This window comes from Ovis aries, chromosome 6 (genome assembly GCF_016772045.2).
Source record: "Ovis aries strain OAR_USU_Benz2616 breed Rambouillet chromosome 6, ARS-UI_Ramb_v3.0, whole genome shotgun sequence".
Classification (NCBI taxonomy): Eukaryota; Metazoa; Chordata; class Mammalia; order Artiodactyla; family Bovidae; genus Ovis; species Ovis aries.
In genome coordinates, this window is record NC_056059.1 from 72,485,752 (window position 1) to 72,511,458 (window position 25,707).

The window sequence follows — 25,707 nt, forward strand, 5'->3', positions numbered from 1 at the left end:
TTTCAACACAATGGGTCAAAAAATGTTGTATAAAATTTTACTTTAGTCGTCATCGACTACTATGCTTTTGACAAAGATAAGTAAAACAGAACTAGACATTTTTTACCTGTTCTCCAAAGTGAGTAAAGCAGAGTAAATTTCCATCTACACAGCCAATAAAAATATACTGTAGGCAACACCGTGGAGAAGAAAAGAGTGGCTTTCCACAGGAATGTTTCCAAACTCTGTCCCCAGTGGCCTGGCATGGGCAAAACGTAATTCATAGCATTTAAATCATTCTACTCATCAATTACTTCTATAAAACAAATTCATAAACCTCCCAGAGGTAACATCAGAAAATGCTACAGTAGCATGCTGACTATTGTAAGTGAAGCTTATATATTATAGCTTGATTATAAATGAAGCTAGTGTACATATACACAGCTATAGAATTAATGAGTGTTATTTATGAGAACTGAGCTAAAAACCTGCACTAAATCCAGGAAAGAAATAACTAGCACATAAACTCTATCCTTAGAATGGACACAAAGTTCTTGATAGAACTGAGAACATTCTGCCGATTTAAAAAATTGATAAAGGACATAACACAGAACTTAGATTCTTCTCATCACTCTAGACTTCATGTCAATCATTTTAGTGAATTCTGATCCAGTACTGTGTGGACTGTATCTAGTTGAGATCTACTTTGAATTTTCAGAATTCTAAGCAAAAGTAAAAAATATTAAAGAAAAACAGGTAATAAAATCAACAAATATTATTTTATGCCTACAGGATTTACAGCCAGTAAAAGTCCTCCCAGTGTAGCAAAATATAAGTGAGATGGAATCAGGCTCAAACAAGGAGAAGAAAAAACAGTTCCTCCACATTTCAACTTCCAAACACACTTCTTTTTCTGTAAATAAGAATGCAAAATTTTAAAAGAGCAAAAAAGAAAGCAAATTAATTGGTTTCTGAGGGTGATTCAAAAAATCATATCCTGTCCCTTTTAAAGTTACATGTGTCTAGTTAATATAATTTTTATTTTTAGTATAAAAGTAATACATACTTACTGTGGAGAATCAAGTTAGTATAAAAAGAAGGCAAAAGGCAATACCCAGAGATTACTACTAACATTTTAGCATTTTTGCCTTGTGATCTTTTTGGCACACACACACACATACAGTTTAATATACCTGAGATCATTCTGAATATCATACACTTTGTATATAATTTAGTTCACTTATTCTGTAAAACTTGTTAAATATTACATTAATGGATTATATCCCATATGAACATAAAATATTCTCTCTCTACCCTATTTGTAATTAATTTCTTGGTAGTATAAATAACTTGGAAATAAGATATTCTGGTGCTTACAATTTGTCCATGTTTCTGATTATTTTGCCATGATAGATTCCTAGAATTTTACTGAGTCAAAGGATATCAAATTGTTACCTATTCAAATTGTCAAACTGTCTTCCTTAAAAGCTTACCTCCCACAACTCTCATCAGCATTTAATGTTACCCTCTAAGCTAATAACATTTGCTTCTCTATCTTTAAAGTTTTAAATTTTCATTCCTTTGATTCTTATATAAATTTATAAACATTTATTAGCGATTCCTTCTTAAGGGTCCTCTCCATTTATATCCTTTGTTGAATACTTTTCTATCTGGACCTTTACATTTTTCTTACAGATTTATATTTGCTCTTCATTTCATTTATACTTATGAGCTTTAACTATGTCATATTTGTTTCAAAAATTTTTCCCAACTTCTTTTTTATAATTCTTAAATTTTAAAATTTTATATAATCGAGTTCTTATATAAAATATCTTATTGATATTTTTGTGATTCTCTTCTTTCTATTGTCAATGGTAAATTCTAAGTTCTTTATATTTCAAAACTCTGAGCAGCAAATTTGTGAAAATTTGGTAAGGAAGTTAAAAATATCTTAAGAGATTAAGGCTGTTAATTAATCCCTTAATCTTCCCAGATCACAAACTTGGAAAATGGTTAATACCTGCTCCCCTAGTCAACACCACCTGATAATTTCACGCTCTTCCATTTATGCTTATGGTGTAAAGCTGACAAACTGAATTCTTACATATATATCCAAAGCGTATGCATGCTGGTCATGAGATCCAATGTAAAGAAGTCCTGTGGTAGGATCCAAGGTTGCTGAGCTTTTGACAGCATTCTCAGTACTAAACATCCAGTATTTTTCTCCACTATTACTTTTCAGAACATAAACTAACCCATTATAACAGCCTGTTGGCAAACAAAATATTAAAGATGAGATTTAGACATGTCACTGGAAAATAATTCTTTGGCTTAAATCATGACAACATATATTTGATGCTCTTCATGTGTACTTAGGCTCTATGTTTGGCTCCGATTTACATTTCAGCAAAACAGACATGAACAGTAACCACTTAAAACCTTTTCAGTAAGGACACCTTACATTTTCAAGGAACTAAGAAGTGCTTCACTACCAAGAAAACAATGGACATGAGTAAGCTGCAGCAGAAGAGGCTGTGAAAGACCTGGATTCGGATCTTGTCATGGCCGTCCTTTGGGCTAATCATCTAGCACTGCTGGGCCTCAGATTATTCTTCTGCTGAATGTGGCTACAACTACATCCAGGGTTATTGTGATAATCAGGATCAATGCCCAGTACATAAAAGTGTTCAATAAATGCTAACATTGGGACTTCCCTGGCAGTCTAGCCAAAAGAAAAAGAAATGCTGGGTTCTCTGGTGGTCTAGTGGTTAAGAATCTGCTTGCCAATGCAGGGGACACAGGTTCCATACCAGGTTGGGGAGGATCTCAATACCACAGAGTAGCTAAGCCCATGAGACACAACTACTGAGCCTGTGCTCTAGAGCCTGGGAACTGCAACTACAGAAGACCGTGTGCCCAAGAGCCAGTGCTCCACAAGAGAAGCCACTGCAATGAGAAGCCTGCACACCTCAATTAAGAGTAGGCCCCGCTCACTGCAACTAGAGAAAGCTTGTGTGCAGCAATGAAGACTCAGTGCAGCCAAATAAATCAATAAATCTTAAAAAGAAATGCTAATATTAACAATATGAATATTCACTGGAAGGATTGATGCTGAAGCTGAAGCTCCAATACTCTAGCCACCTAATGTGAAGACCCGACTCACTGGAAAAGACCCCGATGCTGGGAAAGATTGAAGGCAAAAGGAGAAAAGAATAGCAGAGGATGAAATGGTTAGATGGCATCACCAACTGCACAGACGTGAGTCCGAGCAAACTCCAAGCGATAGGGAAGGACAGGGAAGCCTGGCGTGCTACAGTCCATGGGGGTCACAAAGAGTTGACCACCACTCAGGAACTTAACAACAAATGTTTATGACCTTTTATCTTATGGAGGGTACTACTGTTAGAATTTTATTCCTATTAACTCATGTAATCCTCACAGTGAAGTGTGACTATATGAACATTTTATAGAGGACAAAATTGAAGCACAGAGAGTTAAGTTATAGGAGAGTTATGGGCAAAACTACTCAGGCAGTTAAGCGGCAGAGCAAGGATTTGAATTCAAGAAGTCAAGCTCCAGAGCCTATTGTCTTGACAATTATAGGAGACTGATTTTTCCAAACTGCTGCTTGGATGAGAAGACAGAGCAGGAGTCTCTGACTTGCTGTGGCCAAAAACACCCTCCAACTGGAAGTGGGAGTGGTCAAAACCTACAAAGTAAAGATCACTCAAGTTTCTGGAGTGCACATAAGTCAGGGGAAGTGAAATCTAGGCATTGGCCCAACACTTTGGGTGGTTCCACCTATGATTATAACCACTGCTGCCCACTTGAGGCTCAATTTCCAGAGTATCTGCTGTGCTTTCTTCTGGCAGTAACTGCTCAGAAGGGAAAGGACAGCCTACTTAGTGAAGATGAAGAGAAATGTCCTATATAGCGGAGTACACCAGGAACAGCTGGGTAATGAGAACGTTCTTTCAGTTTGGCTCCAGAAGAAAATGTTTTGTGACCTTATGTTAGGCAAAGATCTCCTGGATATGACATTAAAAGCAGGATCCCTAAAAGAAATTATAAAGTAGACTTCATTGAAATTAAGAACTTCTCTTTGAAAGACACTGTTAAGGGACTTCCCTCACGGTCCAGTGGTTAAGACTTCGGGCTTCCATTGTAGGGGGCATGGGTTTGATCCCTGGTCAGAGAACTAAGATCCTGCAAGCAGGGACAAAAAGCAGATCAGTGGCTGGTGGGAGGGATAGGAAGAGGAATGACTATAAAGTGAAACACAAATTTTCTGGAGCAATGGACTCGTAATTGTGGTAGTGGTTACATGATAGCATGCATCTGTCAAAATACAGAACTGTGTACCACTGTATATAAACCATACATTAATAAAAAAATAAAGTACTAAGGGATAGTTACCAACACTGAATTGGATATTTGAAAATTGCTGAGAATGAATCTTAAAAGTTCTCATCCCAGGAAAAGAAAACGGTAACTGTGTCAGGTGATGCAGGCTAACTAGACTTACTGTGGTAAGCATTTTGCAATATACACACACATCAAATCATTATATTGTATACCTTAAACTAATAAAACGTCATATGTCAATTACATCTCAATAAACCTGGGAATTTTTTAAAAAGAAAAAAAAGGACTAAGTGACCACCATGTGCCACAAGCTTTGGGTAGACACTTGGGATGCAAACAATAACCTCAATGAGCTGACTTTCATGGACTAGGGATTACTCATAGTCATATGTGTAACTGAAAGTTTCTTGTAGAAAAATTCTCAAAATATAGGTTTTCAATAGGAAAGGATCAAACTTAGACTCAAGAAGATCCTAGCCAGGATAACTTAAGTAGGGAGATATATTCCTAAGTATTTAGACTGAAAAGCTTTGGTAAACAGATTCCATGAGCACTAAAGTAAAACTTAGTATAGTTTGGGGAGGGGTAAAAAGAAAGTGATAGTCAAGGAGACATTATACTTGAACCCCCATATCTTTGTAAAGTAAAAGTCACCTGCACCTTAAGGAAACAGAGTAGCAGGTAATAGCTAACACTCAATGAGCACTTAGTCTGTCCCTGAAAAAGAAAGTAAAAGTGTTAGCCGCTCAATCTTTTTGCAATACCATGGACTCTAGCCCACCAGGCTCCTGTATCCATGGAATTCTCCAGGCAATAGTGGAGTGGGTCAGCATTCCCTTCTCCAGATCTTTCCAGCTCAGGGATTGAACCCAGGTCCCTTGCATTACAGGGAGATTCTTTACTGTCTGATCCACCAGGTATGTACTAAAGGATTCACAAGCAATCATCACATTTAATCCTCTCAGAAGCTCTATGATCATTGTGGTAGTTTTAAAATATATCCACATATTCTTTGATACTCTTCCTTTCAAGAGGTGGAGCCAATTCCCCTCCTTTTGAGTGTGGGCCAGACTTAATGATGTGCTTCTAATAACAGAAGAAAGCACAAATGATGATTTACAACTATAGACACTAAAAGTACTGCATTTTTCCTCACTCATTCTCTTGGGTCACTCAGAGAGAAGCCCATGGGGCAAGAAACTGAAGCTTCCTGTCAAAACTCAGCAAAGAACTAGTCTTGTTTAGCCGCACTGTAAGCCATCTTGGAAGCAGATTTCGCCAGCTCAAGTCAAGCCTTCACATGGTTGCAGCCACAGGAGAAACGCTGAGCCAAAGCTTTCAGCTAAGCTCCTCCTAAATTTCTGATCCACACACACTGTGAAATAATAAATGTTTATTGCTCTAAACCATTAAAGTTTGGGAATAATTAGTGATGTAGCATCATGTTTTATTTATTATGCCCATATACTCATGAGAAAACTGAGTTCTAGGGAGTTCCACAACTTGTTGAAGGTCACAGAGCGGGTTAATAGCCTTAGAGCTAGGTTCAGACCGAGACACTCTGACCCAAGGCCCACACTGTGAATCAGCATGTAATTATTATTCTTTGACAGAAACCAAACCCACTATACACAGGTTTTTTAAATTTAACTAGGCTCTACTGGTATTTTCATATGGTAATTCCAGTTAACTCTATTAACCTCAAATTCAGAAACTTACCCACTACAATAAAGTTTCCACACTTAGATACACATGCTGAGGATTCAATGCGATCTCCTAAAATCTGTTCCCATTTCACCTTTCCAGAGTAAAGATCAACTGCTATCATTCTATGAGAATGGGAGCCAATGTACACAGTTGCAGATGACTTATCAAGAGCTGGTATTACAAGCAGAGGTGAAGCATCCACACATTTGCCTGTGTCTGACCTCCACCTCACACGAAACTCCATTTTCTCAGCCCTAATCACAGGTGTGTCCTCTTCAGAAACTTCTACAACACAGGATGGATCTTCTGACTTCCCAACAAGAGGTGGAGTACTTAGGCTTTCTCTATTTTGAATGTCAGTCTGTGAATTTAAATCAGAAGAATAGGTTGAAGGGCAATGTCCCAACTTAGTTAAATACCTATCAGTATTCAAAGACAAAATCTGGCTCCCTCTGCTCAGTGCAATAAAAGCATTGCTCTCATTGTCACAATTTAAAGGCACGACAGCTTCCTGATGTAAAGATTTTCCACTGGCTTCCTCTTGAGTAGCATCGCTGAATTTTCTTTTCATGGCATGATTCTTGCTAACTGTCAGGTCTTTATCTGAAAACACTGTTTGAAGGATGTGATTGTAAATCTCTAAAATAGAACTGCTGAGAAGAATTTCCAGAAGCCCAGGTACTGATGTGCCAACAAGGTTTTCAATCTCATTGAGGAGCCGTATGGATTTCAAGGAATCTCCACCACTATTTAGGAAGAGTGACTCATCAGGAATCTTCAAAGCATCTTCTGAGAGACTCAGAACAGACTACAGATTGGAGAAGGGAGAAATATATTGATGTTCAAGGCCTAAAATCAGCATTTACAGTAATATAAGTGACAGTACATACATTAATGAGATGAACACAAAACACACAAAATAAATTTTAACATGATTTTCTATATAGTAAAGGAAACCCTCATCATCCTACCAACAGTGTGACAAGCCTACCCTAGGACTGCAAATTATACTTCCCTTAAGAGCAGTTTTCCTACCCACACAGTAAGAAATGAAATTATAAAAACATCTGATTAACTAATTATAAAACCCACAAGATAATAACATCTGATATTTCTATAATATAGGGATAGTTATTTTCATTAGCTTCACATATATATATATCAGAATTATTTTCCAAAAATCTAAAAATGAAGTAGAGAATACTTTTATTTAGATACCCTCTATTTTTCAGATAAGACTATACAAACACATCCTTCTTTAAGAAAACTCCATATTTTAAGAAAAATTATACTGACCTATAAATCAAAGGTAAATACATATATTTCAAACTTTTTGATTGTTTTATATATATATGTGTGTGTGTATATATATTTATATGTGTGTGTGTATATATTATATATATAATATAAATTCCCTTAAGCAAAAACATACACATCATTGAAACTTCTGGAATAATGATGTTAAAAGCCTTTATACCACAGGCTGTGGTACAGCAAGATTGGGCTATTTTTTCTACTCTGACAAGTATAACTGTATTCAACTACCTTGCTTAGGGAAAACTTACAGCAAGAGAAGTTTAGTCTATTTGCGCCTTTTATGACTACTACCTCACTTCCTCACTCACTGGAGAAGGAAATGGCAACCCACTCCAGTACTCTTGCTTGGAGAATCCCATGGAGGGAGGAGCCTGGTGGGCTATAGTCCATGGGGTCACAAAGAGTCGGACATGACTGAGCGACTTCACTCACTCACTCACCTCACTTCCAATAAATCTCTATATAGGGAGCTTAATCTAATCTTGCATTACAGAACCTAACTTTTATTTTAATACAAATTGAATAAACAAAGCTATGCTACTTAACATCTGGACAGCAGTTAACATTCTTAGAAAATTTTATCAGACTTATTAGGATGCTACATTCCCTGAAGATATACAATGACTTCTTTATAACAACAAATTTGTATCTTACAAGTTGTACCTTCCACAAATGGTGTAATTTTTCCCAAAGTTCCTCTTTTCCACTGAGCTTACACTCAGACTTCAAGTCTCTGTAGTTTAAATATATCTTATTTAGCTCAGAAACATCAATTTTGCCTTAATATAAAAGAAAAAAACAACTTTTAAATTTCAGCTTGAACCCTTCATATCTTCATTAGTCACAATAGACACATTTTTCATTGTTAAGGTTAGAAATCCCATAGAATAGCTTGTCATAGATAATCAATAATAAAGAAAGCAGCCCCATGCTATCCAGAATGTAGTACCAGATAAGAAGAAAGGAGGGGCTAATGTTCATCTCATTTAAAGAGTTAAAGAAATAGTACTATTTACTAAGCACTTACCACATTTTGAAACAAATATTAAAGATGAAATTGGGAAAGTAATAGAATTTGGTGATTAAGAGTACATGTTTTGAAGTCAAACAGTTCTCAATAGAATTTCAACTCTAACTAGCAATGTGATTTTGGGAAAATTACTTAAATCTCTTAAGACTTATTTTTCACATCAGTAAATGGGAATAATACTACCTACTCACAGGATTTTCTGAGATAAAATGAATTACTTTTACAAAGTATTTAACAGAGGGTCTACCACAATATATATTAGTATTACTTATAACAATAAGGATTTAAGTGGTCTTTAAACTAGTTAGGAACACAATTACAATCATTTGGCACCGAAACAAAGCAGCTTCAAATTATTTTACCATGAGATGTAAATGGCAGAGAATTAATTAACACAAGCTCATCTGGGATGGCATGACTTGGAAGATGTTTCTGCAGTTCTTCAAAGATGTAATCCTTTACTAAATCATTTTTAGTCACCATGAACAAAATCAATTTTTCCTGGTTATACCATGTAACTGCACAAGACTCCACTTGTTGAAGACCTTCAGCAATCTGTGAGAGAAATTATACAAATCCGCCAATGAGGACATTTAAAAATAAACTTCCTAAATGCTCTGAAATCAATAAATTAAATTCTGGAATTCCCTAGAGATTTTTAAAAAACTGTTTCCTACCATCACTATTACCAGCACACAGGGTTCTTAATGTTTTCCAAAAGCGATACCACCCAGAGCAAAATAAATTTACTTTCACAGTTATAAAAATCCATTTTGTCACTTATTAAAAAAAAAAAACAACTCTTCAACCTGAGAGTAAAGCGCACAATGAATTATCCATGTCTTCTACTGTAATTCATCATTAATACAAAAGTCTTAAGTCTAAATAATACTGATAGAGAACCCTGGCAAAGCAAATTAGTTATGGCTGCCTCTAATACCTATGTATGTTAATACATATTTTAATATTTGAACATTTCTACCTGTTGTACAAGTTCTATGTTAAGACGTTTGCCATGACGTTTGATCTGACTGTCCTTTCGTCCCAAGAAAAATATCTCTCCATCTTTTATAGTTACAAAGTCTCCTGTGGCTCTCATTGTGCCAAGTGGTACCGTCATTTCGCCATCAAGAAAACATACTCTATTTCTGCCACCTTCATAAGATATAAACACCAATGTCGTAAAAATATTCAGGGAAAATTTCATATTCATGAAATCAGAACATTTTCAAAAGCTCCATTACTAAGTTTGAAAGTGTTAATATATATATAAAATTGGGGACTCACTTTTAAATTTTATCTGATAAAATTATATATAATAACAATCTTAGTAAAATAAGCAAAGTGATAAAATTTATTTCTAAAAATATACATGTGATTAAGAACATTTAAAAAATAATTTTAACAATTTAAATATTCTAATTTAATAAAATTCAGGCTATAAACAGAAATACAAACAACCAAGTTACAGTTCCCAAATTGCTTTTCTATCTTCCCTTAGAGTATTAGACCCAGTTATCTAAAATAATCATGTAACTTATTAAGTGTTTCATTGACTGTGATGATGAGATTAAAAATTACCATCACTGAAAAGAATACTAGATTTAAGAAAAACTGAGGAAAGAATAAAATTAACAGACTTTTTTTTCTTGGAAAAAAAAATCATTCCCAATCAATAAATGTAGAACAACCTAAAAATACTTGGCCATTGCCTTCTTGAATTGTGAAACCATTAGTATCTCTGACTTCAACTACTGTTCCAAGCAGTGGAAATCCCAGTTGTACAGGCAATTCACATCTATGAAAACACAACAACCCAAACCAAATTTTAAAATTTTCACTTGAATAAAATATTCACCAATATATTTAAATCACATTGTACCAAATGAAGAAAAAAAAGTTTCTGTTATAATTCAAAGACTGCCAAGTGGAAAAGTTATCTGTTTAGTTACAAAAAACTTTAGCAGAATCTGTAGTATCAGTTTTCTGAATTCCCAGCATAGAATTCTAGACAAAATAGTGTTTCTAAAATAATGACTCCAGTGCCTATCAAAAACACTATTTGTGTTTAGATACTGGAAAAATATCCTCTACTCTTCGTAGTAACTGAAACCCATACTTCAAAGTAGAGTTAAGAATCTTCTCTGGAATCCTGTAGAAAGTCGCCCAACTTGATACCTCTGTGATGCCATAAAGATTAAATATTTGTGTTTTATTGCCTACTCCTCTCCAGCTTTTGAGAACAGTTAACGATGGAAATGCTTCACCACCAAGGGCCAATATGCGAAGAGAAGTATTGGTGGATAAAACAGTTGATTTGATGAGCTGAGATCCAAATCTTCTAAGCAATGTTGGCGTTGCCTGTAAATACATCAAAAATAAACTATTTTTCCCCCTTCACTTCTTTAAAAAATAAACTGTAGTAATTAGTTCAAAGTTTAACATTGGGAGCTCACATGGAAATTAAGACTGTGTTTACTAAATGGCAAATCATATTCGGAAACCTACTGAAGCACCATTACCTTTTTAATGTTGATATAAATTTTGCTTTAGTAAAAAACTTAAGCACGGTATTGTTTCATTATGCAATTTATAGACAAAAAGGTTTAAAGATAAAAACAACAAAATCTATAAAATCAATTTACATTTCCTCTTTCATTATTTCTACGTAGAAAAAGTATATAAAGTGTTTTTAAAATGTGCTTAAGCAGCACAATGAGTAAAGACTTTAAAAAAGAACTTTATTAAGATAATACTGACATAAATTATACATGTTTAAAGTGTACAAATTTTGAGATATATTGTTGGTGAAACCGTCACAATCCAGATAATGAAAATATCCTTCAGCCCTAAAATTACCTGCTGCTGCTGCTAAGTCGCATCAGTCGTGTCTGACTCTATGCAACCCCATAGACGGCAGCCCACCAGGCTCCCCCGTCCCTGGGATTCTCCAGGCAAGAATATGGGAGTGGGTTGCCATTTCCTTCTCCAATGCATGAAAGTGGAAAGTGAGAGTGAAGTCGCTCTATGTACCATTATAATTCTACCCTCCAATTGGACCCCTCCTCCAGCCAACTGCTGATCTATTTTTTGTCACTTACGGTCAGTTGACATTTTTTAGAGTTTCATAAAATGGAGTCATACAACAAGTATTATTATAACCTGGCTTCTTTCATTCTGTACTGAGTGCAAAGGCCTTGTGATTCATGATATACGTATCGATAGTTCATTCTTTTTTGTCTCAGTCTATTCAGGGTGCTATGACAAAATACTATAGACTGGGTAGGATATAAACAACAGAAATGACCCACTGACTTGTCTTATACATGCAGATGTGGACTATGTAAACTACCAATATGTCACTTCAATGTATAACTTTTTGTCTCAAAAATGTATCTAACTGTGCTTTGACTTCTAACAGGCAGAATAGTCCTCAGATCTTTCTGAAATTGTCTCCTGGACTATAATCCTCAAGCTGGCTCAAATAAAATTCTGTTTCTTAGATTGACTAATTTTTCATCAACACATTTTATATTTCCTGAGACACCTTTCATTGCCTAGCATACACTCTATCCTAGGAAATGTTTAATTTACGTGAAAAGAATGTGCACTCTGAATTTGGTGGATAGTGCTCTGCATATGGAATTTGGCTGAGAATGTTCAAGTCTTCTTTATTATATATGCACTGATTTCTGTCTAGTTTTTCATTTAATTACTGAAAGTAGGGTATTAAAACTTCAAACCATTGAGTCAATTTGTTTTTCCTTTTAGTTCTGTCCATTTTTGCTTCATGTATTTGGAACCTCTAATTTTAGGCAAATATCATCTTGTTTATATAACAATGTACTTCTTGATGTACTGACCACTTTTTATTGTTATGAAATGTTTTGTTGTGGATTTTTTGTTTGCTTGTTTGTAACTTGCCAGGCTAAATGTGAACTCTGTCTTCCTTGTGATATGTGGCCACTAATGTTGCTGCTTAGATGACTTTTAAAATATATATTCAGGAATTCCCTGGAGGTCCTGTGGTTAGGACTCAGTGCTTTCACTGCTGTGGCCCAGATTCAATCCCTGGGGGGGAAACTAAGATTCCACAGACTGTGCAGTATAGCCAAAAAATAAATAATAAAATACATATTCTTATTTTCAAGTCTTACTTCCTTAGGGTCACCTTGTGTCTATATAGCTCAGAAGGCAATTGGACAGATCGTCCATACAGATGAATCTGGGAATAGACTGATGCTGGTATTCAGTCTCCAAGTTGTGTCCGACTCTTTGTGAACTGCGGAAAGCCAGCGTTCCCTGTCCCTCACCATCTCCTGGAGTTTTCCCAAGTTCAAGTCCATTGAGTTGGTGACACCATCCAACCATCTCATCCTCTGTTGCCCCCTTCTCCTCTTGCCCTCAATCTGTCCCAGCATCAGGGTCTTTTCCAATGAGTCGGCTCTTCACATCAGGTGGCCAAAGTATTGGAGCTTCCAGCTTCAGTATTGGTCCTTTCAATGAGTATTCAGAGTTGATTTCCATTAGGATTGACTGGTTTGATCTCCTTGCTGTCCAAAAGACTCTCAAGATTTCCAAGTGTGGAAATGGCTATTTGCATCAATTTTCTCCAGCTTTATAGTTGCTTTTTGGGGGAGAAGATTTGCCAGTCTCCTCACCTGGTCATAGTTACAGGTTCCATGTGAGTATTTTTAAATGGCTTCTTTCAATAAAAGCTAAAAGGACAGCCTGAATTTTAACTCAGGGAGGTTATTTAAGGTTATGGCATGTCAAAATATTTAAGTAGTAGGTTGACCCTACATCCCAGCATGTACTTATTGTTAAGTCAAGTTCTTAACTGTCCCACCAAGAGTCTTATCATAAGGAAAATCTCCTGTCAAAATGATGGCTGAGGGCTTCCCTGGTGGCTCAGTGCTAAAGAATCTGCCTGCCAATACAGGAGACCTGGGTTCAACCCATGACCCAGGAATATCTTACATGCTGCAAGGCAACTAAGCCCACGTGCCATAGCTCTTGGGCCTGTGCTCTACAGCCTGGGAGCCACAACTACTGAAGCCCACATACCCCACAGCCCATGCTCCGCAACAAAGGAAGCCACTGCAATGAGAAGCCCACACACGGCAACTAGAGTAGCCCCACTTGCCACAACTAGAGGAAAGTCTGGCAGCAATGAAGACTCAGAACAGCCAAAAATAAAATCCTAAAAGAAAAAGATGGCCAAATGGTTCTGTTCTCCATTTTCAATAAGGTGAATCTGAAATATTCTGGCCTAACTTCTAGTGTTAAGTATAATGTCAACTTTGAACTCTATAAATAAATGCACAACTATCAATATTTAGCAAGGTAAAAGCACAATAACACTTTTCAGATACTCATATAAACAGAAATTATGAATTTAGTGGCACAATACAACTCGATATCCTTTGCAACCAATCGTCATAGGCATAAGAAAACAGGACTTAGCAAATGACAGGGGGAAAAAAGCAATTAGAAAATGTTACAGTTTCTTCTAAATTGTCTAAGTAGAAATTCATGTAAAAATGAAAAACACTTATAGTGACAATTTGGTAGCTAGAAATCTAAGATTCTGCTCTAACTAAAATGTTTCACTTTTAAAAGGCATCAAATTTAAATAATGTAACATTGTTACCCAGAGTATGCAAAAAATGCCCAAATATACTTTAGGTTTGTGAGAAACCAAATACTGAGCCTTTCTTCACAAGAGAGAACTCCTTACTCCTGAAATAAAGAGGTTCTTAATTTCCTCAAACACTCAGTCCATCTCACTTTAGGGCCTTTCTCCCCCACAATAATTCAAGATATTTTATTTTTTCAAATTTTTAAAACTTTAATAGCATATATTCTCTTTGAAAGCTTTTAAGACCCTTGCTTAGTATTCAACTAGATTTGGACAAGGTTATTAGTAAATAAAATCTGTACAAGGAGCCCTTACAAAGTCAAATGTGATCTGCTAATAATATTTCAAGTAAGTATATACTGTGAGTTATATCAAATCACAATGAAGTTATATGTGAAAACTGCTGTATTTTGGGAACAGAGTTAGTAAGTATGTATCCATTTCTCAGAAGGATCTATGATCCCAAAAAGGTTAAAAACCAATGCTAAAGTAAATTTATCTGAGATTGTGCTAAAACATTAAGCATGGGGATCAGATTTAAAGAGGCATAACACACTGACGACATACAAGGGAAGTTTCCTTTCTCTAAGTAACTATCACTCAAATCTATTAAGGAACTAATTATATTTTTTATGTCCCTTGAATTTTATAGGAAAATAAAAGCTATATTAAAATCTTGCCCAGGTTCACAGAATAATTCACCAACAGATGAGAAAATTTATATCACTGATACCCAGCAAGCCACATTCCTAAAATGATTTCATTTATGTATCTATATCTATACTTATATACATAAGATTTTTTTTAATAGGATGAAAAACACATTGCCCAAAAAGAAAGTCAGCATCAAATTTTGTCTCTGGGGAAGAAATTTAATGTCCTCTCAAGTCTCATTTTTGAAATTTTTTATTTATCATGATCTGCATATAATTCTATTAATTAACCACTTACAATGAAATAACTTAAGGCTAGTGTACCAGTCACATGAAGTGAAGTGAAGTCGCTCAGTCATGTCTGACTCTTTATGACCCCATGGACTGTAGCCTATCAGGCTCCTCCATTCATGGGATTTTCCAGGCAAGAGTGCTGGAGTGGATTGCCATTTACTTTCAGATATATTTTTAAAATCTTTAAAAATGACAAATTTAAAAAATATTTGTTTTTTTAGGTTAATATAAATATACTGAGGTAAAAATCAGAAAATCTAAATTTCTAAGTCAATTATAATTTAACTTACTTAAACCAATTTTTAGTGGGAAACAAAATAAATTCAAAACTTTAAGAAAGGAGAGGCGTATCTCGATAGGTTTGAGTAAAAGTCGAGTTCCTTTAGTTATTATAATATGTACAAATTGCATAGTAAAAGAATTTTCTACTAAATAAACAGAACTGATTTTTTTTTTTCATTCTCAAACAAAAAGTGATATCATCAGGTGACAGCCCTTAATAATCTAACTAGATTACCATGAATCCACTGTAAAGAGCTATAGAAACACAAAATATATTCTAACATACTTACAATATTGAACAATGATAGACAAAACATTTTATTTGCTCATAAAATGTACCTGTAAAATAGTCACTCTGTGATGGGAAAACAGAACAGCAGCTAATTTTGATGGGACCATTTTGACAGAAGTTGGCACAATAAGCAAAGAGGCACCACTTGACAAAGCAACAAAGATTTCCACCACAGAAGGATCAAAGGTCAGAGGTGAAGCCAGAAACAAAACATCTTCATGAGTGATTTCAAAAAGCACCCTAAGGCAAGACAGAATGTAATTACGAGAAATGCCTAACATTTAGTAAACATATATCCTAAAAAAGTATTTATGATCATTAAGTTTCCAGATAATAGCCAGATTTATTTTTCTTTCTTAAACAAAACAGTGCTATTAATTCTAGAACTCTCCTTTATAAATGTAAGGGTTAAAAGCCATTTTAAGCAACATCTACTTTTTACCATAACATATTTTATGCACTTAGGCACTATTTGAAGGGATTTTGTAGATATGATTAAGGTTCCTAATCATGTGACTTTATTCAAAAGGGAGGTTATCCTGGATTGGCTGGCTTTTCTCAGTTGAAAGGCCTTTAAGAGAGTGTTTAGGGGACTCCCCTAGTAGTCTAGCAGTTAAGATTTTGCGCTCCCAATGCAGAGGGCGTGAGTTCAATCCCTGGTCAGGGAACTAAGATCCTGCATGCCACATGGCATGGCCAAAAAAAAGAGTGAGTGACTGTGTTTAGGCTTTCTCTGAAAAAGAGACTCCCTAGAGCAGCTGGGTCAGCAATTATTCTCCCTTTCCCCTGGATTCTTTCCTGACTTGCCTGTGGACAAGCACATGCCCACTGGGTTCAGTCTATTCACAATCACCCTTTCTAACTTCAGTCTTGATAGCCAGCCTCTACAAGTATAAGTAAACTCCTTGTAAGAGATCCCTGATAAATCCTCCTGGTTCTGCTTTTCTGGTAGAATCTTGACTTACTCTATACTACATCTTCAGTGATGATCAATAGAGCCCTCTGATTCCCTTTTCTCATTATTTGGCATTTTTTCTCAGTATCTCAACAAAGAGCAGAACAAAATATATGTGGTAAGGATATTACTGAGCATGGATGGTCAGTGATGAGACGAAGACACTGCTTGAATTTAAAGACAAAAAACTGGCAATTCTCTGGCAGTCCAGAGGTTAGGACTCAGTGCTTTCACTGCTGTGGTTGGGTTCAATCCCTGATGGAAAACTAAGATCCTGTAAGTCACTTGGCACAGCCAAGAAAAAAAAAATTAGCAACAAAAAACTCACTCTATCTAGAATTAGGAATTACCTTCAAAATATTACCTTCAATTAATTTCAATATATCTTAAAATATGGTATTTGTGGGGACCCACTTGGAACCCCAGAGTTGGTATAAAAATTATTTCAAGCTCAAGACATTTTAGCTTCAACAGATGCAGAAAGAAGCCTCCTTAGAACTTTCCTTATCTGACTGACAGCAGAAACCTCTGAGGAATGAGACTGCTATAAATTCCGTCTTCAGGGTGACTTTTACTCCCAGAAAGTGCATCAAGAATAAACCTACCATAAACCCCCTGTACCCTCTACAGGGGACTTTTATGGCCCTGAAGATGATGAAAACTATTCTCATGTGCACAGGTCAACATTACCACAGTTTATCTCCTTTTGTCTTTCCTAAAGAAACCGATTTGTATTTCCCATAGAAGCCTTTTCTTCCCCTCCCTTTCCCCTACTGTTATGTAGATAAGCTCCAATTTTAACCATTTCTAAAGAAGATGTATATCCACCCAGTACTTTAAATATCATTTCTTCCTATCTCATAGCATCTTACTCCTTTACCATATTTCTTCTACTTGATTATCCAAACCAATCCTCTCCACCAATTCTTTATGTCCAGCCTACAGCTCTCCCATCTAAAAGCAAAGGAAAAAAAACCAACACTTTCCCATAATTCTTTCATTTCTATTAAAAATAGTTTCTAGAAAATAACACCTTATTTTTGCTGTTTCCATATCTTTATCCCTCATTTTCTTACCTCTAGCCTGTACAGTCTTCAGCTCTGGGCATTAGAAGCAAAAACTCTTTAAAGACCAGAACTGTCAATTACAGCGGACACCTCTGCAGCATTTAACCATTCCTTCCTTTTAGATCTGTGCATAGAATATGGCAGCCACTAAATACCTGTGCCTACTGAGCACTAATAATGTAGCTGCTCCATACAGAGATATGTAAAGTGTAAAATACACTCTAGAACTTGAAAATAACTGGTGTACAAAAAAGAATGTAAAATACCTCACTAATAATTTTTATACTGATTACATATTAAAATGATAGTATTTGGGGTATATTGAATAATATTGTTAAAATTAATTTCACTTTTTACTTTTTAAATGTTGTTGCTAAAAACTTTTAACTACCTAAAACTCACAATGACATAAAATTACATATGTGTTTCATGAGGTTTCTAGTTCTACTTCTGTTTCCTCCTTCGATTTCCTAAGACTACTTCTCTCTGATCTGGTTCCCTTCCCCCTCTATTTTCTTCTTTCTTCAAAAGTTGAGAATCTCAACTTTACAGAGATCACTCATCTCCCAGCCATAACAGTAAAACCAACTCCACAATGCTACAGGAGTAAACTTAATGAAATGCAAACTTTTTAATGGTTCCTTGTTACCTTTTGGATTAAGTTCCAACTTCTCAACAGAGGATATCAGACTCCTGCCCCTCAGGTCATAGGTCTCCTACTCTTCAGCTCAGACCCAATACACTCTAGCAAGCCAAACTCCTCCTTTCTCCCATACCCCTGCCAGTACCTCTGCTAGGAATGTTTCCTCTCTTCTTATTAATAATTAAGAAGCAAATTTTCCAAACATATCATTTGCTATTTGGCTCCAGGTCTGGATCAAACGGGTAAAGCCCTACTCTGCAGAGAACTGAAGTTCAGATATAGCTGAAACAAAGAGACCCAGGTTACTTAGGACTGTCTATAGGAACAAGAGTTATAAAGAACAGATGGTTCAAAACTCATTTTTTCCTTTAAATTACAAGTTCTGAAGAAGGATTCTAGGAACAGAACTTACCGAAAATGCTGGATGTTTGGCACTATACATGCATGAGGGACTCTGACAATCTTAGGTATCCCTGTAGTGCCTGACGTATGGAGAACATAGGCCAAGCAGTGCTTTAGCTTCACATCCATGTGCTCTTCTGACTTTTCTTCACTGCTGCTCTCAGAAGTCATACTCTTTGTCATCGTTCCTTTTTCATATTTCTCTTTTCTATCGTTTGGCACCAGGCTCACCTCAACATTTTTCCAGTGAAGTCTGAAGAGTACTAGGTCATTATGTTCTACTGTAAGCATATCATAGTTCAATAATGCTTCATAGGAAGACTTGAATTTCTGTATTAAATGGGGAACAAAGTTTATTATTACATAGTTTAATATTATATAGAAGATTAAGTTTAATATTATATAGAATACTGAGTATTCATTTACTGATTTAGCACAACCTTTTTTTTTAAGTATACCTGACCTTTGAACATGGGTTTGAACTGCACTGGTCCACTTATATGTGGGTTTTTTCCAGTAAATACGTAAATTACTCTATCTGAGTTAGATGAATCTAGGGATGTGGAATTACAACTGTAAAGTTATGGGCAGATTTTCCACTGAACAGGATTCGGCACCCCTAATCCCCAATTTGTTCAAGGGTTAACTGCACTTGCACTTTATCCAGGAATAAAAAGTAAAATGAGAAATCTCCAAGAGTAAAGTGCTACCCTTACTTTAAAACTCACCTTTAACATAGAGACACAAAAGCACACATCTGCAGTGCAATGTGATGTGGTAATGAAACATGCTTCAAATGTGAATGAAAACAGAGAAGACTGAACTTAACTTGCCTGGAAGGGCAGAGATTGATTCTTGGTATGTAATGTCTGTGTTATAAATAGCCATTCTCCAAATAAAGAAAAGGGGTATTTAGATAATCAATAAACAGTACCTGAACTGACAATGTTGGTGTTAGAACAGTAAGCATTCCAATAAACTGCAGAATTGGGGGAGAGAGAGAAGATGAGTAGTGCTGTTGACCAGAGATGAGCTGCTAATCCTTAATAACTATATCCTCAAAACCAAGGAGTTCAGATCGTAATCTGTGATAGGATCCAAATGAAAGTGGCAATAGCATAGACTAGACTTTGCTTGTCAAGAAGAGAATGATATGCAATTCTATAAGTGAGTGCCTTTAATGAACTTCCATAACAATTCAGATATGCTTACTCCTTGGAAGGAAAGTTATGACCAACCTAGACAGTGTATTAAAAAGCAGAGACATTACTTTGCCAACAAAGGTCCGTCTGGTCAAGGTTATGGTTTTTCTAGTAGTCATGTATGGATGTGAGAGTTGGACTATAAAGAAAGCTGAGCACCAAAGTATTAATGCTTTTGAACTATAGTGTTGGAGAAGAATCTTGAGAGTCCCTTGGACTGCAAGGAGATCCAACCAGTCCATTCTAAAGGAGATCAGTCCTGGGTGTTCATTGGAAGGACTGATGCTAAAGCTGACACTCCAATACTTTGGCCACCTGATGCGAAGAGCTGACTCATTTGAAAAAACCCTGATGCTGGGAAAGATTGAGGGCAGGAGAAGAAGGGGACGACAGAGGATGAGATGGCTGGATGGCATCACCGACTTAATGGACATGAGTTTGGGTGAACTCCGGGAGTTGGTGATGGACAGGGAGGCCTGGCATGCTGCAGTTCATGGGGTCGCAAAGAGTCAGACACGACTGAGCGACTGAACTGAATATCTGCCTGAAGAGTCTGCTGCAGCAGAAATGAATGGAAAGGGCCTATGAACAAAGAATCAACAGAGCTTGGTGACTTTCTAGACAGGGAGTGAGCCTAAGATTGCTGAATTTCTGGATCAGTTATCTGGTAGATGGAAACAGATTAAAACAGAAGTTTCCCTCGAGTATATCTTTTTAGGTTGATAAATAGCAGCTTAATGAAGTATAATAAGTTTTCACAATAAAGAAATTAACATAAATGAGAGGAAAAGGTCACAACTCAGGAGCCAGCAGTGTTTTCTGTTTGTACTTGTTTTGTTTTTATTAGGTAGAGTGTAGAATGTTCTATAATGTAAAAAAAAAAAAATTAAGGCCCACATATTCTTAAGACCAAGCTCAAACACTGTTCTCCATTAAAACTGTCCTATCTCTACTAGGTTATGTATACTTCGCTTAGGGTGATATCATACTATGTAGACCTTGGAAGTACTAATCTTTTCTCTGCAACTATAAAGGCAACTGCCAGGCAGGAATCCTGTCTTAGGTTACTTTCAGATACTAATAATATCCTTCCAAACACCCTGTTCTAGTGCAGGCTTTCTCAGTCTCAATATTACTGACATTTTGGACCAGATAAACCTTTGTTGGGGTTGTAAACTGTTGGACTTTGAGCAGAATCCCTGACCTCTACCCATTAGATGCGAGTACCATCCCCTTTCCATCATGATCATAAAAAATATCTCGACCTGCCAGAATGTTTCCCGGCATGTAAAATCACGGCCAGCTGAGAACCACCACTCTAGGAGATCCTAGGCATACAGTAGATGCTCAATAAATACTTCTGATTGCTCTTGTGTTAAGTGACAGAAGACCACTTACACCATCACGGAAATTATGGAAGAGGAAGCAAGGTACTTTTTACGGGGTTTGCTACGTCTCCAACTCCTTCCCATATGCAGTTATAAAGACTAACTTGATATTGACAATTAATTCTTCCACCCAACCACCCCATCTACAAACCATTCACCCAAGGCTGTTTAAACAACTGAACCTCACACTCTCATTTTAGTTTTGCTTGTGTGTGCGTGCGTGCTCAAGTTGCTTCTGTCATGTCTGACTCTTCGTGACGCTATGGACTATAGCTCCTCTGTCCATGGAATTCTCCAGGCAAGAATACAGGAGCAGGTAGCCATTTCCTTCTCCAGAGGAATCTTCCCAGACCCAGGGATTGAACCTGGGTCTCCTGCACTGCAGGTACATTCTTTGCTGCTGAGCCACCAGGGAAACCCTTAGTTTTGCTTATCAACAAATAACCAATTTGAGGAACAGAAAACTGTGGTCAGACAACCATACATGTATATTCAGAAAATATTTATTTACCAAATTAATACTGTCTCTTTCTGGAGGCCCTACTTTATTTAATACCTATTATTCTATAGGAAGACCCTCATATACCTGAAGCTCTTGAATTGTCTTCCTGATGTTATGTTACAGATACAGATGCATATATACACAAATAGGTGAAAGGCATTTAAGCTACTCTCAAATATAAAATGATTCATATAGGAAATGGTAGTAATAGGCTAAATTGAATATATTTTCTATAATTTTTCTCCATGGTAAAACAATATTTTATAAACAAAAAATGAAGAAATAATAATAAAACATGGGCTGCCCCTTGCTTAACATATAATACCAATTTTGCACCTAAGGCAGTGTTTCTTGACTAGAAGTGACTCTGGCTGGCAGTCACTTAAAAATTTTAAAAATAATATATTTGGTTTCCCAGAAAGATCTGGCCTAAGTGCCAATCTCTTTCTCAAAATCTAAGCTTGGATACAGTTCTTTAATGCTGCTGACTCCTGTAAGTTGGCATAAAGATACAAAGATAAAAGTATCAAGTATTGGGACTTCCCTGGCAGTACAGTGACTCCATGCTTCCAGTGCAGGAGGTATGGGTTTAATCTCTGGTCAGGGAACTAAGATCCCACATGCCACATGCCAAAAAAAAAAATATCAAGTCTTATAAATGTTTCCTTTGGAAACTTTGGAAAGAGAAAGTAAATTCAAGGCAATTCACAATTAATTATTATGAAGGCAGAAGATATGATCAAGTCATTGAGCAGTGGTTCTCAATGGAGCATGGATGGTGGAGGGTACCTCCAGGAGACATTTGGCAAAGTCTGAAGAAAATTTTGGTTGTTACAATTGAGGGGTGCTACTGATACCTGTTAGGTGAGGCCATGGGGTTACTAAACATCTTATAATGTAAAGGACCCTCCTCACAACAAACAATTACCCAACCCAAAAGGTCAACAGTGCTGAGACTGAGAAACTTTGCTGAGTTAGTGAATTTAGAAATCAAGATGGGGATGGGACTCCCTTCAACTGAAAAATAAATAAAACACATTAAAAAAAAACTTAAATAGCCAAACTTACACTTATATGTACTTTTTCAACAAGAATATACTTCAGATTACATTTTTTCATAAAATGAATTGATAATGCTGGCGGTGAATCTGGATCAACAGGTGCATAAGCAGCAGGGACTTGGAGAATTCTAAAGAAACAAAGGACAGCGTCAGCACAGGATATCTGTTGAAAATAATCTTACTTTAAGATATCAAATTTTCAGTTCTAAAAAATCTTACCCTAAAACCCAAGAGGGTAAGTTTATTGTAGGATGGCAGTAGAGACCAATTTCCCGAATTCCTTGAAAGTCACAGTGTAACAGCAGAAAATTCGATAATGCTGAAGCAGCATTAATCACAGTCTTGTAGGTATAGTAAACTGGAGGCTGGTTGTTACATTCATCAAAACACACAGCTATTTTATCTGAATAAAGGGAGGCAGCCTGATGCACCAATTCCTGAAGAGTCATTTCACTGACGCTTATCTGAACATCACTGGTAGCAGAGAACTCTACCTATATCAAGAAATGTTAGGGGAACAAGGAGTTTCACGGAGTTTGTTGCTGGAGGCGGAGAGGAATGTTTGGAGAAAAAATTCTATACAATCACTCCTCATAAAAATGACTATATCAAAGACACAATTAAAGAATTGCTGAACTATGAACTGTCTATGGTAACTTTGCTGAGAACAACAGGGTTGAAATTCTGATACAGTCAAGCTAATTCCCTGTCAGAACCGGAAGCAAATACGAGAGGGCAATGGTATATACACAGATGAGGATGAAACAAGCAGAAATGCAGAATTCTCTAAAAACAGACCACAAAGTAGAAAAGAAATAATAATAAGTAAATTATTACCCAGTAAAACCAAATTCAAAGTACCATATGCTTAGTTTTTTCATTTTTCTTGTTACAGGTTGATTAAAATCATTAAAATCCTGTACAGTAACTTTGAAAAAGCTAATTCAAGTGAGGTCTGCTTTTAGGAACTGAATGAAGGTGAAAACAAAATCAATCTCTGATAGAAAAAAAGAGAAAAAAAACCCTTACATTTATCTAATTTTAGTCCTCTCTATATAAACTGTGCTTATTATTATTATTAATATATAACACTTTTCAAAGGTCACAGCAAGTCGCTTTTATAACTGTTAAGAACTAAGCTCTTCATACTCTAGTTTGAAATATATATAACATATATACTATACACACACACACACACACACACACATATATATATATATATATATATATATATATATATATATATCAGGATCTTAGTTCCCCAATCAAGGATCCAACCCAGGGCCCCAGAAGTGAAAGCACAGAATCCCAACTACTGGGCAGCCAGGGAATAGCCTCTAATTTAATTTTTAAATTGCCAATAAATTCATCTAAATTTAGACTCTAAAATATTACAACTCAATAAAGTATTGTATCAATACAATGTTCTTTGTGATTTTCAACGCAGGTCACATAAAAAGAAAATGTGAAACTGTATTTCATCAAAAAAAAAAACCTTAGGCATGACTGAATAACAACAAAAACCTCACAACTGTCAGTATTTGAACTTATTTCCCTACTGATTCATCCACATCATTTAATCAATATCAATTAGAGAAAATAAAACATTCCTAAAGAGAGCAAGGGACTTCCTTTGTGGTTCAGCTAGTAAAGAATCTGCCGGCAATGCTGGAGACCTGGGTTTGATCCCTGGGTTGAGAAGATCCCCTGGAGAAGGGAAAGGGTACCCACTCCACTATTCTGGCCTGGAGAAGTCCAGAGTCAGACAGGACTGAACAACTTTTACTTCACCTCAAAGAGAGCAAAATGAATAACTGGTGACATCGATAAGGTTTGGAAATACTCTGATTTCTAAACACAAACTTTTAAATATAAAATAACTTTCGTATTTGCAGTATTTTTAATAAGCTTTTCTACAAATACTTGCTCTTTCTCTGATGCACAAGATAAAATGAATTTTTTTAAAAGCCATTTTTATGACAAATTACAACATTCCCTATACATATCTATACAATTAATATGTTTTTTAAACTTTCAATTACCAATTTTCTCTTTAAGAGAATTAAGGCCAAATCTATTCTTGTTGTCTAAGGTTCTCGTTTTCATTAACTGAATCATAAATACATTTGTTTCAATGGAGAATACTAAATGGATGTCCAAACATTTCTGGGACCACATAAGGGGGAAAGAAATGGAAAATCTGGTAAATAGATTATATGTGTAACGCGATCATTAAGTTTTAAGATACTTGCAACTTTATATCAATAGAGGCTGCTATTGAGTCATGAGAGGTTAGGCACTCTTCCTAGGTTACTGGTTATTTTAAATACTGATAAAGAACCTAAAAACTTTATTTCCCCGTATCCACCGGCTTCTTAACGTTCATGAAGCGACTACGATTAATAACAATGCACTTTTTACCCTTCAACACGTTTTTCCAATTGCTTTTCGAAATCATGCTATTAAGAAAAGCCAACTTACATTTGAAATAAGGTGCAGAGTCTAATGCAGAGTGAGTGGAGAGAGCACACGTCAAGTTTAATCTTTGCACCACTCCATCCCGCCAGACACTACTAATTCAAATCCGAGGCCAACTGGTGGCTAGCCCGGAAGCTAAGCAAACCTGTGTGCAGGCAGCCCCAGATGTCGCCGTACTTCTCCTCCCTCACACAGGTCCCCACTGGATACCGCTTCCTGTCGAGACCCACTCAGAAGGCCTAGAGGTGAGAGGGTAGCGGGGAGGTCTGAGCCCATCCGGACCTTCTCCCGCCAGCCCAACCCCAAGGCGTCACACACAGCGAATAAATCAATAATTCCCAAGGTTTAAATCCAGCCTAGCCTTCCGAGATCTGAATGACGCGGGTTCACCCATAATCTTCCGCGTCGCCTTGCTGACGTCACACGAGCGACCCGGCGCAGATAGCGTC

At 36.3% G+C, this 25,707-nt stretch overlaps 1 protein-coding gene across 8 annotated transcripts in view; it reads right to left on the reverse strand.

The window, feature by feature from the left end:
• AASDH (aminoadipate-semialdehyde dehydrogenase) overlaps positions 1-25,673 on the reverse strand; it is a 28,220-nt gene extending 2,547 nt beyond the window's left edge. Inside the window, exons 1-14 of one of the 8 annotated variants that reach the window (XM_004009840.5) lie at positions 25,262-25,673; positions 23,000-23,274; positions 22,788-22,908; positions 18,638-18,957; positions 15,608-15,800; positions 10,518-10,759; positions 10,090-10,196; positions 9,381-9,553; positions 8,761-8,953; positions 8,032-8,147; positions 6,064-6,859; positions 2,084-2,247; positions 770-892; positions 107-238 (exon numbers count right to left, since the gene is read on the reverse strand). In XM_004009840.5, coding sequence (XP_004009889.2) covers positions 107-238; positions 770-892; positions 2,084-2,247; positions 6,064-6,859; positions 8,032-8,147; positions 8,761-8,953; positions 9,381-9,553; positions 10,090-10,196; positions 10,518-10,759; positions 15,608-15,800; positions 18,638-18,957; positions 22,788-22,908; positions 23,000-23,229 — 2,910 coding nt within the window. In that variant the 5' untranslated portion in view covers positions 23,230-23,274; positions 25,262-25,673. Of the gene's footprint in view, positions 1-106; positions 239-769; positions 893-2,083; positions 2,248-6,063; positions 6,860-8,031; positions 8,148-8,760; positions 8,954-9,380; positions 9,554-10,089; positions 10,197-10,517; positions 10,760-15,607; positions 15,801-18,370; positions 18,508-18,637; positions 18,958-22,787; positions 22,909-22,999; positions 23,275-25,261 lie in introns of those variants that run through there. The other 7 variants (XM_042251421.1, XM_027971013.2, XM_042251422.1 and 4 more) reach the window with 7 other exon arrangements.
• Between the last annotated feature and the right edge of the window lie 34 nt (positions 25,674-25,707).